Source organism: Notolepis coatsorum, assembly GCF_963971535.1.
Source record: "Notolepis coatsorum genome assembly, chromosome: 5".
Classification (NCBI taxonomy): Eukaryota; Metazoa; Chordata; class Actinopteri; order Aulopiformes; family Paralepididae; genus Notolepis; species Notolepis coatsorum.
The window spans coordinates 164291696-164311271 of record NC_140169.1 but is presented as its reverse complement, the minus strand read 5'-3'; the positions used below and the strand labels follow the sequence as shown (position 1 = coordinate 164311271).

General features: G+C 39.5%; 1 protein-coding gene across 1 annotated transcript in view; it reads left to right on the top strand.

Annotated features, from left to right (window-relative positions):
- Window positions 1-19576, top strand: part of cers6 (ceramide synthase 6) — a 168294-nt gene that overhangs the window by 109333 nt on the left and 39385 nt on the right. The window contains exon 7 of the mRNA XM_084314429.1: window positions 18629-18757. Coding sequence (XP_084170555.1) covers window positions 18629-18757 — 129 coding nt within the window. The remainder of the gene's footprint in view (window positions 1-18628; window positions 18758-19576) is intronic.

Below are 19576 nucleotides of genomic sequence, written 5' to 3'. Positions count from 1 at the left end.
ACAAGACGAAAGTCTTTCTCTGGTCTGCATCATGGGCGGAGTTTATGGGGGTGCAGGGGGTGCATTGCACCCCCTGGTGGCCGGGGGTGAAATTGCTTTTTTTTTTTTTATATATATTTTTTAAATCAATATTATTTTTATTTTAATAAAATTATAATAATTGTGAGAAACAAATCTGAATTCTATTATGTTTTGTTTTACAATACATTCATTTTATAGTAGTAATCATGTCACATTATATTATTTTCGTAATGACTTGTGACGGAAGTGAGTCAGTCAGACAGACACGCAGCAGGTGGGCGGAGTTTGAACTTGAACTAACCCACCTCTGACCTCTTCCTTCCTAGTACACGAGTCACACGACCTACCTTACCTGTAGTATTGGAAAACGACGTTTTGAAAACGTAAAGTAAATATGGATATCCGTAAATTTCTAAAGCCGCGGCCTCCACCCGCACCCCCGCACAAACAAAAAGAGCCACAGCTGCGGCCTCCACCCGCACCCCCGCACAAACAAAAAGAGCCACAGCCGCGGCCTGCTCCACCCGTCCAGCAGCAGCATCACCCGCCAACAACGAGCACCGGCGCCACAGCTGCTACCGACCCCGTAGAAGAGTCACCGGCGCTGGGGGCTCCAGCAGAGAGGCAGCCGCCCCGCCTGCCCCCCGCACCCCCAGCAGAGCAGTCACAACCACCGTGTCCGGGCAGTTTGGACACAACAAACCCGCCGCCCCCCCCACCTGCCCCGGGGCCATCAGTGGAGGTAGTGGATCATGGTGATCTTGGGGAAAAACACGGCTGTCCAAAGCAGCCTATCTTACAGCAATTCCCCACAAAGTTAATAGCAAAAAACAACCGTTCATTTTCCACCTTCTATTACGAGACGCATGCGTGGATGGAATATTGCGTTTTAAAGGATGCAGTGTTTTGTTTTGCCTGCCGACACTTCCAGAATGACAGCAACGTCGTGGACTCATTTCGTAATACCGGCGTGCGTGCCTGGAATAAACTGGGCTCGAAACTGGATAAACATGCGATATCCGATGCCCATAAGAGTTGCATGATTAAATGGGATCACTTTAAAAAGAGTGCATCTTCAGGGTCTATTGCAGCTAAACTTTCAGAAAGTCACAAAGCTACTGTAGAGAAGAACAGGTTGTATCTGTCCAAAGTTGTTGATATTATTAGGCTATTGTCTAAACTTGGATTGCCTTTCCGTGGACACAGGGAGGGGATAGATTCAGAAACACGGGGCAATTTTATTGAGGTGTGCAGCTTCTTCTCTAAATATGATAAAGGATTTGAAAGCATGCAGACAACTTATTTTAATTCAACAAGCCCAGAATTCCAGAATGAAATAATTGATATCTGTGCAAACTTGGTTTATGCAGATATTGCAGAAACAGTACAGAATACTGGTTTCTTCAGTATTATGGCAGACGAGGCCAGGTCCTCTAAAACGGAACAATTGTCAATTTGTTTAAGATACGTTGAGCAGCTTGAAATCAAGGAGCGTTTTCTGTGTTTTATTGATTGCTCAGCATCTCGTGGTGCAGCTGCTATAGTGGACGCTATAAACACAGGACTGGAGATGGGTGGTTTAAAAAACATCACAATTGTTGCTCAGAGTTATGACGGCGCCTCCGTAATGTCGGGTCACGTTTCAGGCGTGCAGCAGCGCATCAAAGAGACCTATCCGTACGCAGTCTACATACACTGCTTGGCACACAAACTAAATCTGGTGCTTGTTGAGTCTTGCACTGCCAACCGCAGCGTGAAAACATTCCTGAATGTCATTGATAAGCTGTACTGTGTATTTGCACAACCGTCAAATCACCATAGATTTATTGAAATCCAGAAATCTCTGAATTTGAAGCAAACTGAGATTGTACAGCCCAGTGAAACGAGATGGGCATGCAAGTGGAAATCTGTGCATGCGGTTAAGACCCACTATTCCGCTATTATAGCCTGCCTCAAAGAAATTAGTGAAGAGGGAGGAAGGTGGTCTCCTGACGCCACTGGCCTTTATGAACACTTGACAAGAATGTCATTCATTACATGTCTCATTGTATTTGAAGGCATACTGCGTACGATTCATGTTACGCACAAGTGCCTACAGTCCACCAATTGCACACTCTCCGAAGCTGTAGGATACACTAACAATCTGAAAGCGCACTTCAAATCTCAGAGGCAGACAGATGCATGGAGCGACGTGTGGGAATCAGTCAAAACGTTCTGCAAGGACAACAACGTGCCTGATGATGATGATGCAACCCAAACTGCTGTTGACCCCGATGCAGCGACAGCACCCAAACGTAAACGGGCCACGAGACCTCCCACTGCCCTCGACAGTTATTTGGTTACGTCTACTTTGGGCCAAAGGGAAATGCATGAAACTGAACGTGACAGTGCAGTAGTGACTGTGACAGTGTCAGAGGGTGACACTGACACAGCAGAGAGACACACACACACACCTGGATTTCGTCACCAACACCTATTTCTACCTGTACTGGATACTCTCATCAGCGAACTGGACAGGCGATTCACAGGAGAGGCAATACCACTTGCACAGGCATGTGCAGCAGTGTTTACATGTGACAAAAAAGGAATCGAACCTCTCCTGGAAAAATATGCACAGCCGCTGAAAATCAACCCTATTCTGGTTGGATCAGAGATGGATCTTGTAAAGGCGTCTTGTGACACAGTTGTTTCACTTGATCATCTTAAAAAGACTGTTACAAAGGGCAGCTATCCAAATCTGTACAAGTTGCTACAGTTGGCACTCACTCTACCCATTGGATCTGCTACCACAGAGAGAAGTTTCTCTGCCATGAGAAGGATCCGAAATTGGCTGCGATCAACAATGGGTGATAAAAGGTTTTCTTCTCTGTCCATTCTGAACATTGAGAATGATATAACGGCAAAGCTGGAACCGGAGAAGATTGTGGACATTTATGATGGACGCAAAAAAAGGCGCCTGACTCTCCACTAGGTGAGAGAGAGTTTGTTTGTACAGCCTTTGACAAGACAACCTACTGTATGCATACGTGTGCGCGGCTGTGCGCTTGGCAGAGTGTTGCACAGTATTGTTATTTTTGTATGTCATGTTTGGTACAGTAAAGTGGTCTAGTGGAGCAATATACTTGTTGTGGTCTTTTTATTTTAGTATTTCCTTCTTCAAGATTATTTTTATTTTAATAAAATTATAATAATTGTGAGAAACAAATCTGAATTCTATTATGTTTTGTTTTACAATACATTAATTTTATAGTAGTAATCATGTCACATTATAAGGCGAACCTTCTGTAGTGTGGCAGTGAAAGGGTTAACGCGCAGCCAAGCACCACCATTCGCAGCAGCAGAATGCCCTGCGGATAGTACATTGTAATGCTTGTACAAAGCCACTTATTCTGAGATGATAATTAATGTATCTGGATAACCAATGCACGGATTTTGTCGAGGCAGGTAGCGTTATTTCGGGAAAATTGATATCCATAGTCTTGTATATTTTTCGTCCACGAAAAATGGAGGCTGTAATAATTATTATTGCTCGAGAGTCTCTATGAATAATAATAATTAGAGCCTCCATTTTTCATGGACGAAAAATATACCTGACTATAGATATCAATTTCCCCGAAATAACGCTACCTGCCCCGACAGAATCCGTTCATTGGTTATCCAGATACAGATGAATTAGCATCTTAGATACCTAAATAAAATAAAAAAAGGTCATGTATAGTTCGTCAAGCAGTCGCACCCCCTGGCGTCAAGTTCAAACTCCGCCTATGGTCTGCATCCCCTTAACAATTTTGTGTATTGAGCCGTACTGTATTGTACCCATTCTGCAATCTGTTAATAACATTTTCATTCAATCAATCAATCTGCGCGGTGATTGATTGAATGAAAATTTTATTTTGAGTAAATTGTAATGAACCAAATGAGAATATCAATACATTTACTTTGACTATGAATAACACCATGCTCAAATTGACCATACCTGAAAAATCTAAGCAAATTAATAGATGGAAGATGATTAAACAGAAGGTTTTGTAGATACAGTACTGAATTCTGCCATCCGGACACATGCAATTTGAAATATGATTATAGAATATAGAATATCAGGCATAAAATGGTTATGCGATTAAAATGCGATTAATTTGATTAATTAATTACAAATCCTGTAATTAATTAGATAAATCTTTTTAATAGCCTGACAGCACTAGTTTTAATAATAATAATATATTTTATTTATAAAGTGCTTTTCAAGAACCCAAAGACGCTGACAATGAGCAAAACAAATTAACAGAGAAACGAAGAACCACAGGGAATAAGCAACAGTATGAAGTATTACTTGCTAACCACGGGTAGCAAGTAACAGATACAGAGTCCAGTAGGGGAACAGTCAGGGGAGTAAGGAAACCGAGGGGAGGGGGGGGGGGGGGGGGGGGGGGGGGGCAGGAGAGGGAGAGAAAGTAGGGAAGGGGAGGTGGTAGGTTGGAGGAGGTTGATTAGTTGGCCTCCACTGCACATCAACTTATGCATTGAACCATCAACTGTGACTTCAGTGTCCTCCATGTTTACGTCCATCTTTTTTATTGTTCATTTGCGCATGCGGGTCAGTTCAGGAGCGTGACCAGTTCACACTGGAATCTCATATTGGCCACATTAAAAAAAATTATATATATATATATAATAATAATAATGACAACAGCCAAAAAAAAAAAACAGAGCAATAAATCAGAATTGAGCAGTAAGGCTTGCAGTGTGTGTGAATGTAACCATGGTAGGGTTCTCAGTGGAGGGAAATGGTTATCTTTGTTTAACTCTGCTCATCTCTGTTACATGGCGTTTGTCTTGTTTAGTCCTTGTGAGCAGCTCCATTGCCTCAGTGTGTCTTTAAGTTTATTTATTTATTTATTTATTTATTTATTTATTTATTTATTTATTTATTTATTTATTTATTTATTTATTTATTTATTTATTTATTTATTTAATTTATTTATTTATTTATTTATTTATTTATTTATTTATTTATTTATTTATTTATTTATTTATTTATTTATTTATTTATTTATTTATTTATTTATTTATTTATTTATTTATTTATTTATTTATTTATTTATTTATTTATTTATTTATTTAATACCCAGGGACATCAATCGACACTTTTCAGTTTCCACATCAATGTGCCAGAGTTTAGCTAATGAGCTGGTTTCCATCCGTAGTCCCTTCCTAACATTGGTCTCTGATGTGCGACATCACACAACCCCACGGGAAGAAGAAAACAGGATTTAAATTGTCTTCCTCTTTCGAGTCAGGGTGAAAACAACGTATTAAAGGTTTTTCAGAATCAGGACAGCTTCCTTTCAGTAATATGTTCCCGGGAATTTACCCTGATGAATTTGTGCAGTAGTACAAATACAATTTAAAATAAAGCCAAATTATATGCAAAGTGCATGTTTAGACCTGCACGGTCCCAGAGTCGAGTGTAAAATATTCCTTTTTTGATCCCCTTGGGGAAATGCCGGCGTCATAGCAGCATGGGGGAAGGGGGAGGGGGGGGTACAGGTATGGGCAGGGTAATAGTAGAAAGATATAAATATAGGCGATACAATTAGATCTGAATATGAAAATATGAGAAAAATAAACGGTGTAAACAAAGGTGCAGATGAGGGTCTGTTTGCCCTATCGGTTATATTATACGTTACAACAAATATAGGCAATAAAGAATTTGTATGGATACTATGAGTAAGACTCAAAGTAAACGGTATACACAAGGTGCAGTACACACAAGGTGCAGTATACACAAGGTGCAGTATACACAAGGTGCAGTATACACAAGGTGCAGTACACACACGGTGCAGTACACACAAGGTGCAGTACACACACGGTGCAGTACACACAAGGTGCAGTACACACAAGGTGCAGTACACACAAGGTGCAGTATACACAAGGTGCAGTATACACAAGGTGCAGTATACACAAGGTGCAGTACACACAAGGTGCAGTACACACAAGGTGCAGTACACACAAGGTGCAGTATACACAAGGTGCAGTATACACAAGGTGCAGTACACACAAGGTGCAATATACACAAGGTGCAGTATACACAAGGTGCAGTACACACAAGGTGCAGTATACACAAGGTGCAGTATACACAAGGTGCAGTACACACAAGGTGCAGTACACACAAGGTGCAGTACACACAAGGTGCAGTATACACAAGGTGCAGTATACACAAGGTGCAGTACACACAAGGTGCAATATACACAAGGTGCAGTATACACAAGGTGCAGTACACACAAGGTGCAGTATACACAAGGTGCAGTATACACAAGGTGCAGTACACACAAGGTGCAGTACACACAAGGTGCAGTATACACAAGGTACCCTAACTGGCATGATATACGTCATAGTCCGTATAAAAGGCCTCGTCTCTAGATTATCATGGTGTTAAAGTGTTAAGCGGTTTTTTCAGAATCAGGACAGTTTCACTAGTATGTTCCCAAGAATTGACCCTGGTGGATTTGTGCAGTAGTACAAATAAAATGTCAATAAAACCAAATCTATACAAAGTACATGTTTAGACCTGTAAGGTCCCCAGCTTTACAACAGAGCTTTAAAACCGAGGAGGAACATAAACAAACCATACAGACGTGTTACAAGGATACATGTAAGCAGAGGTTACTACACATAAACATACAGTAGACGGCAGCAACAACAACAACAACAACAACAACAACATATCAGCAGAGCAACACAAGCCTTTTGTGCCAAATCAAGCATAAAATACATCAAATAAAAAGAAGCGTAGGTTTCTGCCAGAACAGTACAAAATAATCTAGTCTCTCTTTCTCTCTCGGTTTCTCTCTCTCTCTTTCTCTCTTGGTTTCTCTCTCTCCTCTCTTCTCTCCCTCTCTTTCTCTCTCTAGTCCACGCAGAGTTATGATGAAACATATTAATCCAGGGTCAAGCAGACAGCTGCGCTGCCGACACCAATTTTAAATAAGAATGAATCCACGAGGGGCACATTCCACAATGTAAAGATAGCCACAGAACGGTGTGTTTGTTTACTGTACATGTCAAACCGCCACACCGACGGAATATGTTGCATCAAGTTGAATTTACATCTCAAGGGTTCTTCCTTCCGTTATGTCTATTAACGCATAATCTATCACCTCCGCCTTCCACCTGGTCTCACCAGCTCTTTTCAAACCTTTGTTTCAACCCGTGAGACACTGAAGTTACCTTCATTTACAGTGATGACGAGCCTACAGAACAATCCGAAAAAATGTATAACGCACATCCTCCGTTCCTTGGTGTTGAGCCAAACTGTAAAAACAGTAGTACATGAAACAAAGCGGGGCTCGCAACTCACTTTTGATGCTCCAAGGTGTTTTAATTGTGACAAAGAAATTGCAGATACAACGTTTAGACCCTTCCGGTCTTTTTCAGGTGAAAACGTTGTATCTGCTATATTTATTTGTCACAATTAAAACACCTTGGAGCATCAAAAGTGGGTTGCGAGCCCCGCTTTGTTTCACAACCTTACAGAACAATACATATAGACACAATAAATAACAATAAACCTTTTTTTTTTTTACTTTTTTTTATTGGCTAAGACAGTTACAAGTCGACACACAGTGGTCGGAGATCATACTTTTAAATGCAGCGAGAGAAGGAAGAACCTACAGCTTCAGAGTCAGTCGGAGGGCGTTCCAGGTGTTGGAAGCATCCATGAAAAAAGCAGTTTTTCCCAGTTCAGAGCAAACTGGAGGAACCCTCTGAACCAGCCAGGCATTTGAACGTGTAGAATAGGTTCCAAGATTCCATTCCAACAGTGATGTGATGTAAGAGGGAAGTTTACCTATAAGGGCTTTAAAAATAAACAAATACCAATAGGGGTGTAACGGTACACAAAAACCACTGTACCTCGGTTTTGAAGTCGCGGTTCGGTACGGTTTTCGGTACAGTGGGGGAAAGTCTGGCTTTCCATGTTCCACCCAGGGGTGATGTAGTGTGCAGTAACTAATTGTACTTGTAGGGCTGTCAACAAATATTCTATATTGAAATTAATAATCGACTTGTAAAAAAGATTATAATAATAATAATTATTATTATATTAGATTGTGAAGAAAACAGCCCCCAGTGGGCGGTCGTTAGTGGTTAACATACCGTTGTATTCGTTCGGTACACTACACAGCCGTTCGGTACGGTATGGTACACACTGAAACTTGTTCGGTTCGGTACGGATACGTGTACCTTTACACCCCTAAATACCAATGATAGTTACGCCTTTCAACCAGAGAAGGCCATCCAACCTTTTCATAAAGGACACAGTGGTGGGTATCTTACCTGTCATAAAGGACACAGTGTATCGTATATATCATAAAGGACACAGTGTATCATATCTATCATAAAGGACACAGTGCATCATATATCATAAAGGACACAGTGCATCATATATATATCATAAAGGACACAGTGTATCATATCTATCATAAAGGACACAGTGTATCATATCTATCATAAAGGACACAGTGTATCGTATATATCATAAAGGACACAGTGTATCATATATATCATAAAGGACACAGTGCATCATATATATCATAAAGGACACAGTGCATCATATATATCATAAAGGACACAGTGCATCATATATATCATAAAGGACACAGTGTATCATATATATCATAAAGGACACAGTGAGTGTATCATATATATCATAAAGGACACAGTGAGTGTATCATATATATCATAAAGGACACAGTGCATCATATATATCATAAAGGACACAGTGCATCATAAAGGACACAGTGCATCATATATATCATAAAGGACACAGTGTATCATATATATCATAAAGGACACAGTGTATCATATCTATCATAAAGGACACAGTGCATCATATATATCATAAAGGACACAGTGTATCATATATATCATAAAGGACACAGTGCATCATATATATCATAAAGGACACAGTGCATCATATATATCATAAAGGACACAGTGTATCATATCTATCATAAAGGACACAGTGTATCATATCTATCATAAAGGACACAGTGAGTGTATCATATCTATCATAAAGGACACAGTGCATCATATATATCATAAAGGACACAGTGAGTGTATCATATATATCATAAAGGACACAGTGTATCATATCTATCATAAAGGACACAGTGCATCATATATATCGATGCATCATAAAGGACACAGTGTATCATATCTATCATAAAGGACACAGTGAGTGTATCATATCTATCATAAAGGACACAGTGCATCATATATATCATAAAGGACACAGTGAGTGTATCATATATATCATAAAGGACACAGTGCATCATATATATCATAAAGGACACAGTGAGTGTATCATATCTATCATAAAGGACACAGTGCATCATATCTATCATAAAGGACACAGTGAGTGTATCATATCTATCATAAAGGACACAGTGCATCATATATATCATAAAGGACACAGTGAGTGTATCATATATATCATAAAGGACACAGTGCATCATATATATCATAAAGGACACAGTGAGTGTATCATATATATCATAAAGGACACAGTGTATCATATATATCATAAAGGACACAGTGAGTGTATCATATATATCATAAAGGACACAGTGTATCATATATATCATAAAGGACACAGTGAGTGTATCATATATATCATAAAGGACACAGTGTATCATATATATCATAAAGGACACAGTGCATCATATCTATCATAAAGGACACAGTGAGTGTATCATATATATCATAAAGGACACAGTGTATCATATATATCATAAAGGACACAGTGCATCATATATATCATAAAGGACACAGTGAGTGTATCATATATATCATAAAGGACACAGTGTATCATATATATCATAAAGGACACAGTGCATCATATATATCATAAAGGACACAGTGTATCGTATATATCATAAAGGACACAGTGTATCGTATATATCATAAAGGACACAGTGCATCATATATATCATAAAGGACACAGTGAGTGTATCATATATATCATAAAGGACACAGTGTATCATATCTATCATAAAGGACACAGTGCATCATATATATCATAAAGGACACAGTGAGTGTATCATATATATCATAAAGGACACAGTGTATCATATATATCATAAAGGACACAGTGCATCATATATATCATAAAGGACACAGTGTATCATATAATATCATAAAGGACACAGTGTATCATATCTATCATAAAGGACACAGTGTATCATATATATCATAAAGGACACAGTGCATCATATCTATCATAAAGGACACAGTGAGTGTATCATATATATCATAAAGGACACAGTGCATCATATATATCATAAAGGACACAGTGTATCATATATATCATAAAGGACACAGTGTATCATATCTATCATAAAGGACACAGTGTATCATATCTATCATAAAGGACACAGTGTATCATATATATCATAAAGGACACAGTGTATCATATATATCATAAAGGACACAGTGTATCATATAATATCATAAAGGACACAGTGTATCATATCTATCATAAAGGACACAGTGTATCATATATATCATAAAGGACACAGTGCATCATATCTATCATAAAGGACACAGTGAGTGTATCATATATATCATAAAGGACACAGTGTATCATATCTATCATAAAGGGCACAGTGCATCATATATATCATAAAGGACACAGTGAGTGCATTATATCTATCATAAAGGACACAGTGCATCATATATATCATAAAGGACACAGTGCATCATATCTATCATAAAGGACACAGTGTATCATATCTATCATAAAGGACACAGTGTATCATATATATCATAAAGGACACAGTGCATCATATCTATCATAAAGGACACAGTGTATCATATATATCATAAAGGACACAGTGTATCATATCTATCATAAAGGACACAGTGTATCATATCTATCATAAAGGACACAGTGTATCATATATATCATAAAGGACACAGTGCATCATATCTATCATAAAGGACACAGTGTATCATATATATCATAAAGGACACAGTGTATCATATCTATCATAAAGGACACAGTGAGTGTATCATATATATCATAAAGGGCACAGTGCATCATATATATCATAAAGGACACAGTGAGTGCATTATATCTATCATAAAGGACACAGTGCATCATATATATCATAAAGGACACAGTGAGTGTATCATATCTATCATAAAGGACACAGTGCATCATATATATCATAAAGGACACAGTGAGTGTATCATATATATCATAAAGGACACAGTGCATCATATATATCATAAAGGACACAGTGAGTGTATCATATATATCATAAAGGACACAGTGTATCATATATATCATAAAGGACACAGTGTATCATATCTATCATAAAGGACACAGTGTATCATATATATCATAAAGGACACAGTGCATCATATATATCATAAAGGACACAGTGAGTGTATCATATATATCATAAAGGACACAGTGTATCATATCTATCATAAAGGACACAGTGCATCATATATATCATAAAGGACACAGTGAGTGTATCATATATATCATAAAGGACACAGTGTATCATATATATCATAAAGGACACAGTGTATCATATATATCATAAAGGACACAGTGTATCATATCTATCATAAAGGACACAGTGTATCATATATATCATAAAGGACACAGTGCATCATATCTATCATAAAGGACACAGTGAGTGTATCATATATATCATAAAGGACACAGTGCATCATATATATCATAAAGGACACAGTGTATCATATATATCATAAAGGACACAGTGTATCATATCTATCATAAAGGACACAGTGTATCATATCTATCATAAAGGACACAGTGTATCATATATATCATAAAGGACACAGTGTATCATATATATCATAAAGGACACAGTGTATCATATCTATCATAAGGGACACAGTGCATAAAGGACACAGTGAGTGTATCATATATATCATAAAGGGCACAGTGCATCATATATATCATAAAGGACACAGTGAGTGCATTATATCTATCATAAAGGACACAGTGAGTGCATTATATCTATCATAAAGGACACAGTGCATCATATATATCATAAAGGACACAGTGAGTGTATCATATCTATCATAAAGGACACAGTGCATCATATATATCATAAAGGACACAGTGAGTGTATCATATATATCATAAAGGACACAGTGCATCATATATATCATAAAGGACACAGTGAGTGTATCATATATCATAAAGGACACAGTGTATCATATATCATAAAGGACACAGTGTATCATATATATCATAAAGGACACAGTGCATCATATCTATCATAAAGGACACAGTGAGTGCATTATATCTATCATAAAGGACACAGTGCATCATATATATCATAAAGGACACAGTGAGTGTATCATATCTATCATAAAGGACACAGTGCATCATATATATCATAAAGGACACAGTGAGTGTATCATATATATCATAAAGGACACAGTGCATCATATATATCATAAAGGACACAGTGAGTGTATCATATATCATAAAGGACACAGTGTATCATATATCATAAAGGACACAGTGTATCATATATATCATAAAGGACACAGTGTATCATATCTATCATAAAGGACACAGTGTATCATATATATCATAAAGGACACAGTGTATCATATATATCATAAATGACACAGTGCATCATATATATCATAAAGGACACAGTGTATCATATCTATCATAAAGGACACAGTGCATCATATCTATCATAAAGGACAGTGTATCATATCTATCATAAAGGACACAGTGTATCATATATATCATAAAGGACACAGTGCATCATATCTATCATAAAGGACAGTGTATCATATCTATCATAAAGGACACAGTGTATCATATATATCATAAAGGACACAGTGTATCATATATATCATAAAGGACACAGTGCATCATATATATCATAAAGGACACAGTGTATCATATCTATCATAAAGGACACAGTGAGTGTATCATATATATCATAAAAAGGACACAGTGCATCATATATATCACCAGTAATACATTTGAGGGCAGAACGATAGACAGAGTCCAGCGGTTTAAGAGTTAAAACAGACTTTTAGGTTGTAAATTCTGCAAAAGTAGGTACAGGAACACGACTGGCCATAAAAGTGTATTCATGCAGTTCGATGATGTCATAGGATTGCGTTTGCCTTGGCACCCCGAGAAAACATATAAAACAAGATAAAATAAATGTCTATTAAAATGTCTACATTTAATAGAATCACAAGCTCAAAAGTACATTTCGGTGGAATTCCCCCTTTTTAAGAAAGATTGAGAGATCCAGTACCGTTTGCAGAGCTCTGCACAGTATTCACACAGGCAGTATACCAGGGGTGTAACGGTACACAAAAACCACGGTACGGTACATACCTCGGTTTTGAAGTCAAGGTTCGGTACGGGTTTTCGGTACAGTGGGGGGAAAGTTTGGCTTTCCATGTTCCACTCAGGGGTGGTGTAGTGTGCAGTAACTAATTGTACTTGTAGGGCCGTCAATGAATATTCTATATTGAAATTAATAATCGACTTGTAAAAATTAAAAAAATTAAGAATAATAATAATTATATTAGATTGTGAAAAAAACAGCCCCCGGTGGGCGGTCGTTAGTGGTTAACATACGGTTGTATTCGTTCGGTACACAGCCGTACTGAACCTAAGGTCCAGTACTGAAACGGTTCGGTACGGATACGTGTACCTTTACACCCCTACTGTATATAGACAGGTGCATCTCAATAGTATTGAGGAAATATATTGGTTGCTTCCATGCCACGCCTCATTGATTCATGCAGAAGGAGCCCGCCCAAGTATTGAGTACATATACTTTTCAGTAGGCCGACATTTCTGTAATGTATACGTATATATATACATTTTTTCAGTTTTCATCAGCTGTAAGCCATAATCATCAAATTTGAAAGAAATAAAGGCTTGAAATATTTCACTCTGTGTGTAATGAATCTATATAATATATGGATCAGGAGTGAGAACCCTAGATATTTTTATTATTTCAAGAAAGCTTGCCAAGCCAGATTTTTTTTTTACTGCTCTGGCAGATTATTTTACTTGTTTCAAGGACATATTTGCTTAAAACTTGTTTTTATTTCTTACTTTTGTCAGACCAATGTGTGGAGTTCTAAATGGATACCAGGACATGTATTCTCTGTTTACTGCAGAGTGGAGCGACTGGGAGACCCATGTTACTGACCAGACACTCTATATCAGTGATGGCTGTTTACTGCAGAGTGGAGGGACTGGGAGACCCATGTTACTGACCAGACACTCTATATCAGTGATGACTGTTTACTGCAGAGCGGAGGGACTGGGAGACCCATGTTACTGACCAGACACTCTATATCAGTGATGGCTGTTTACTGCAGAGTGGAGGGACTGGGAGACCCATGTTACTGACCAGACACTCTATATCAGTGATGGCTGTTTACTGCAGAGTGGATGGACTGAGAGACCCATGTTACTGACCAGACACTCTATATATCAGTGATGGCTGTTTACTGCAGAGCAGGAGGGACTGAGAGACCCATGTTACTGACCAGACACTCTATATCAGTGATGGCTGTTTACTGCAGAGCAGGAGGGACTGAGAGACCCATGTTACTGACCAGACACTCTATATCAGTGATGGCTGTTTACTGCAGAGCAGGAGGGACTGAGAGACCCATGTTATTGACCAGACACTCTATATCAGTGATGTCTGTTTACTGCAGAGTGGAGGGACTGGGAGACCCATGTTACTGACCAGATACTCTATATATCAGTGATGGCTGTTTACTGCAGAGCAGGAGGGACTGAGAGACCCATGTTACTGACCAGACACTCTATATCAGTGATGTCTGTTTACTGCAGAGTGGAGGGACTGGGAGACCCATGTTACTGACCAGATACTCTATATATCAGTGATGGCTGTTTACTGCAGAGCAGGAGGGACTGAGAGACCCATGTTACTGACCAGACACTCTATATCAGTGATGGCTGTTTACTGCAGAGCAGGAGGGACTGAGAGACCCATGTTACTAACCAGACACTCTGTATCAGTGATGTCTGTTTACTGCAGAGTGGAGGGACTGGGAGACCCATGTTACTGACCAGACACTCTATATCAAATCAAATCAAATTTATTTGTAAGGCCCGACAACACATGTTAATGTCCCCATGGGCCATACACGTCTTCTTTAAACAAGTCAAGAAGAAACATAACAATAAGTCAAGAACAGTGATCAGTGATGACTGTTTATTACTGCAGAGTGGAGGGACTGAGAGACCCATGTTACTGACCAGACACTGTATATCAGTGATGGCTGTTTACCGCAGAGTGGAGGGACTTTACTGACCAGACACTCTATATAAGTGATGACTGTTTACTGCAGAGCGGAGGGACTGGGAGACCCATGTTACTGACCAGACACTCTATATCAGTGATGGCTGTTTACTGCAGAGCGGAGGGACTGGGAGACCCATGTTACTGACCAGACACTCTATATCAGTGATGACCATCAGAATGTAGAGCTATTATTTTAACACATACTGTACTGCCCTGCAGAAGCTGACTGCAGTAACTACAATGTTTTTCAAAATGTAGTTATAAGTGAAATTTTACTTCTCTATATCTGTTTCATCTTGTGACAAAGTTTCAGAGTTCAATCTTGCTCTGTTTTAGAGAAAAAGGGTATAAAGAATTGCAGTAACTACCAAATCACTGGATAGTCAAATAACTTTAAAGAAATTTTTCTCAGTTTCACTGTTTGCGTGGTTACTGCGGACAGTGCAGACCACTTATTTATTTATGTATTTATTAGTTTATTTGTCAGGTACGATGCAAAAGAAAACATTGTAGCAGGTTACAGTAACAAGATACAGATGCATGTAGGATTTCTAGCCAAGGCTAATTTGCAACCGCTGTCCCTGGTTAGGCTTTTCTACTTAAACTGGGCATTACATATCATCAGTACCAAAAGTACATTAGTTAAAGCACTTAATTAATAGTGACATTCTTTACATGATCATACAATAATTACCATAATTGCATCACATTACAGCAAGTGTACATGTGTTGTGTATGTGCATATGTTCCCTGATGCATGGCAATATACAGGTGCATCTCAATAAATTAGAATATTGAGGAAATATCATTTGCCTCCACGCCACGCCTCATTGATTCATGCCAAAGGAGCCCCAACCAAGTATTGAGTGCTTATACTTTTCAGTAGGCCGACATTTCTGTAATATATATATATATATATATATATATATATATATATATATATATATATATATATATATATATATATATATATATATATTTGTATTGGTCTTATGTAATATTCACATTTTCTCAGATACAGAATTTGGGGTTTTCATTAGCTGTAAGCCATAATCCTCAAAATTGAACGAAATAAAGGCTTGAAATATTTCACTGTGTGTGTAATGAATCTATATAATATACGATTTTCACTTTTTGAATTGAATTACTGAAATAAATTAACCTTTCCTCGATATTCGAATTCATTGAGATGCACCCGCATGTGCATGACACTTACAGCCAGGTATTTATTTTGAACAAAAGAACACTGCTTGCAGCACCTTTTTAAGCCTGTTTGTGTGTAAGAATGACCACTGGATCCACAGTCACGACAGCATGCAGACCACGACCCGCTACAGTCATGACAGCATGCAGACCACACCCCGCTACAGTCACGACAGCATGCAGACCACGCCCCGTTACAGTCACGACAGCATGCAGACCCCCCCCGCTACAGTCACGACAGCATTCAGACCACGACCCGCTACAGTCACGACAGCATGCAGACCACGCCCCGCTACAGTCATGACAGCATGCAGACCACACCCCGCTACAGTCACGACAGCATGCAGACCACGCCCCGCTACAGTCACGACAGCATGCAGACCACGCCCCGCTACAGTCACGACAGCATGCCGACCACGCCCCGCTACAGTCACGACAGCATGCCGACCACGACCCGCTTCCCCCTTTCTCTTCTGTCTCTGCTGAGAACGGCTCCACTCTGTGGTCTGTGTGGTTCACACTCCGTGTCAGTCTGCATGCCTCCTACCTCATGGTCATGTCCCTCCCCCGCCCGCCCCGCCAGCGGCGGCGGCCATGTTGACACCATGCCATGTTGTTTTTTTCTCCACACCTCTCATCTCTTTGTTGACGTTTTGCATGTTTGTCTTTTTGTTTTTGTGTTTCTCTTCTTTCAGTTTTATTCATGCACACCAGCTTCACTGAGGACGCCTCCCTCCATGGCACCCCCCGCCGACAGTATGTTCTCCTCCCTGCACACTGTGTCGCCTTGCTTCCATTCTGTGTCTCACGGCATTGCTTTTCCTCCTCCTCCTCCGCCTGCTCCTTGTCCTCCACTTCATCCCTCCTGCCGGCTCTGTGCCACGCCCGCCTCAAATCTGTTGTTAAAAGCGGCGATATAAGTCGAATATGTTTTGGTTTGGTGGTTCAATGATGAGTCGAGTCCTTGATCATGAACACTAAATCAAATCCAATGTATTTGTAAAGCAAGGGAATGTTCCCATGCCCATGGGCTGTACAAGTCTTCTTTAAACAAGTCCAGAAGAAACATCACAATAAATCAAGAACAAAAAATTATAAACAAACAATCAAATCCAAATATGCAACACTCCCAGACATTCCCCAGCGAAGGTAAGGAAAAACTCACTAAAAACCTAGCAATAGGAAAAAAGCACCACAGGCGAGGTGGAGGAGAGAAACCTCAGATGGGATGGGTGGAGAATAAAACAGGTGGATAGTTGGTATGTATGTATATATACATGTAATAAAAAGTAAAAAATTCAATATATAAAACACATATTATGTACATGGCATGCAATAGCAACTGTCAATAATAATAACATAGTGTAGCGCCGAAGAATAGTCGGGAGGCGGGTGTCGAAAGACAACGCTCAACGTTTATATCAACTTCAACGAACGAAAAAGAGCATTTGAGACATGACTAAAACTAAAAATAGCTGACAAAATTAACACACACACACACCACAGATCATGAGGCTTTGACTCCCCAAAGGTAGACAGAATGCCTCTGCGTGTATGTGATTTAGATCACCCTACCCTCTCTCGTTATTGGTTAGTATCAAATCAAATGTATTTGTAGAGCCCGAAATGACAAGGAATTGCCCCCATGGGATTCACAGATCGAGAAGAAACATCGCAATAGATCCAGAATAAAAAAAACACCATAAAATCCACATTTTGCAACACCCCCCCAGACTTTCCCCAAATGAAGATAAGGAACGACTGACTAAAACCTAGCAATAGGAGAAACTGAACACCACAGGCGGCGTGGAGGAGAGAAACCACAGATGGGCCGTTCAAAGGGGGATCCCCCAACAGGATGTCGGTGATATTATAGTGTCGCTATGGATGATAGATGGATGGAGAATAGAACAAGCGGGTAATTGGTATGTGTGTGTGTGTGTATATATCATGTCTTTACCTGTGAAAGGCTCCCTCTCTCTTCTTATTGGTTAGTATCATGACGTTACCATGGCAACCCCGTCTCCTAGGACTTCCTGATCATGTTCCTGCACCACCTGGCCACCATCTCCCTCATCACCTTCTCCTACGTCAACAACATGGCGCGGGTGGGGACGCTGGTGATGTCGCTCCACGACGCGGCCGACGTGCTCATGGAGGTGGGGGTCACTTTACTCTACTTTTTTTTTTACTTTATTATTATAATAATATAGAATGTAGTTTATTTATAATATTTAGACAATTATTTAGGAGTTAAAAGGTGATGTGTTTCTATTGTTGGGGTTAACTTGTGGAACAATGGGCGGCTAGGTGGTGTAGTGGGCAAGGCACTCGCCATCAACGCTGGAGACGCTGGGTTCGAATCCAGCTCTCGGCGTTGCTATCAGCTTGGCTGGTCGTTCATACTAACACAATTGGCAGTGTTAGGGGTGGGAAAGCTGATGGGTGGATCCTGGGTGTTGTGGACAGCGACCCCTACAGTTTGGTCGGGGCGCCTGCACAGCGAGGGTAGGATCTGGAGGGAGGTAGTGTGACCTTCCACACGTTACACTCTCCCAGTGAGAGTCCGCGCTGCCAGGCTGGCTGCCGGCTGGCTGCACATGCGTCGGAGGAAAGCATGTGACAGTCTCCGGCCTCTCGGACCAACAGTAGGGGGGAGTGCGCAACAACCAGGAAGGGGGTTGGGAATTGGCATAACGACTAACAGTGGGATGGGAGAAAAATCGGAAAAAAGGAGGGGGGGAAAAGATAATAAAAAAAAAATTTGTGGAACAATGCTGATATACATTTAACAATAAGTCATTCGCTTTTTTTTTTTTTTTTTTTACTGCTATTACTACTACTGCTATTACTACTACTACTATTATTACTACTACTACTACTACTACTACTACTACTACTACTACTATTACTATTACTACTACTACTATTACTACTATTATTACTACTACTACTACTACTACTGCTACTACTGCTAC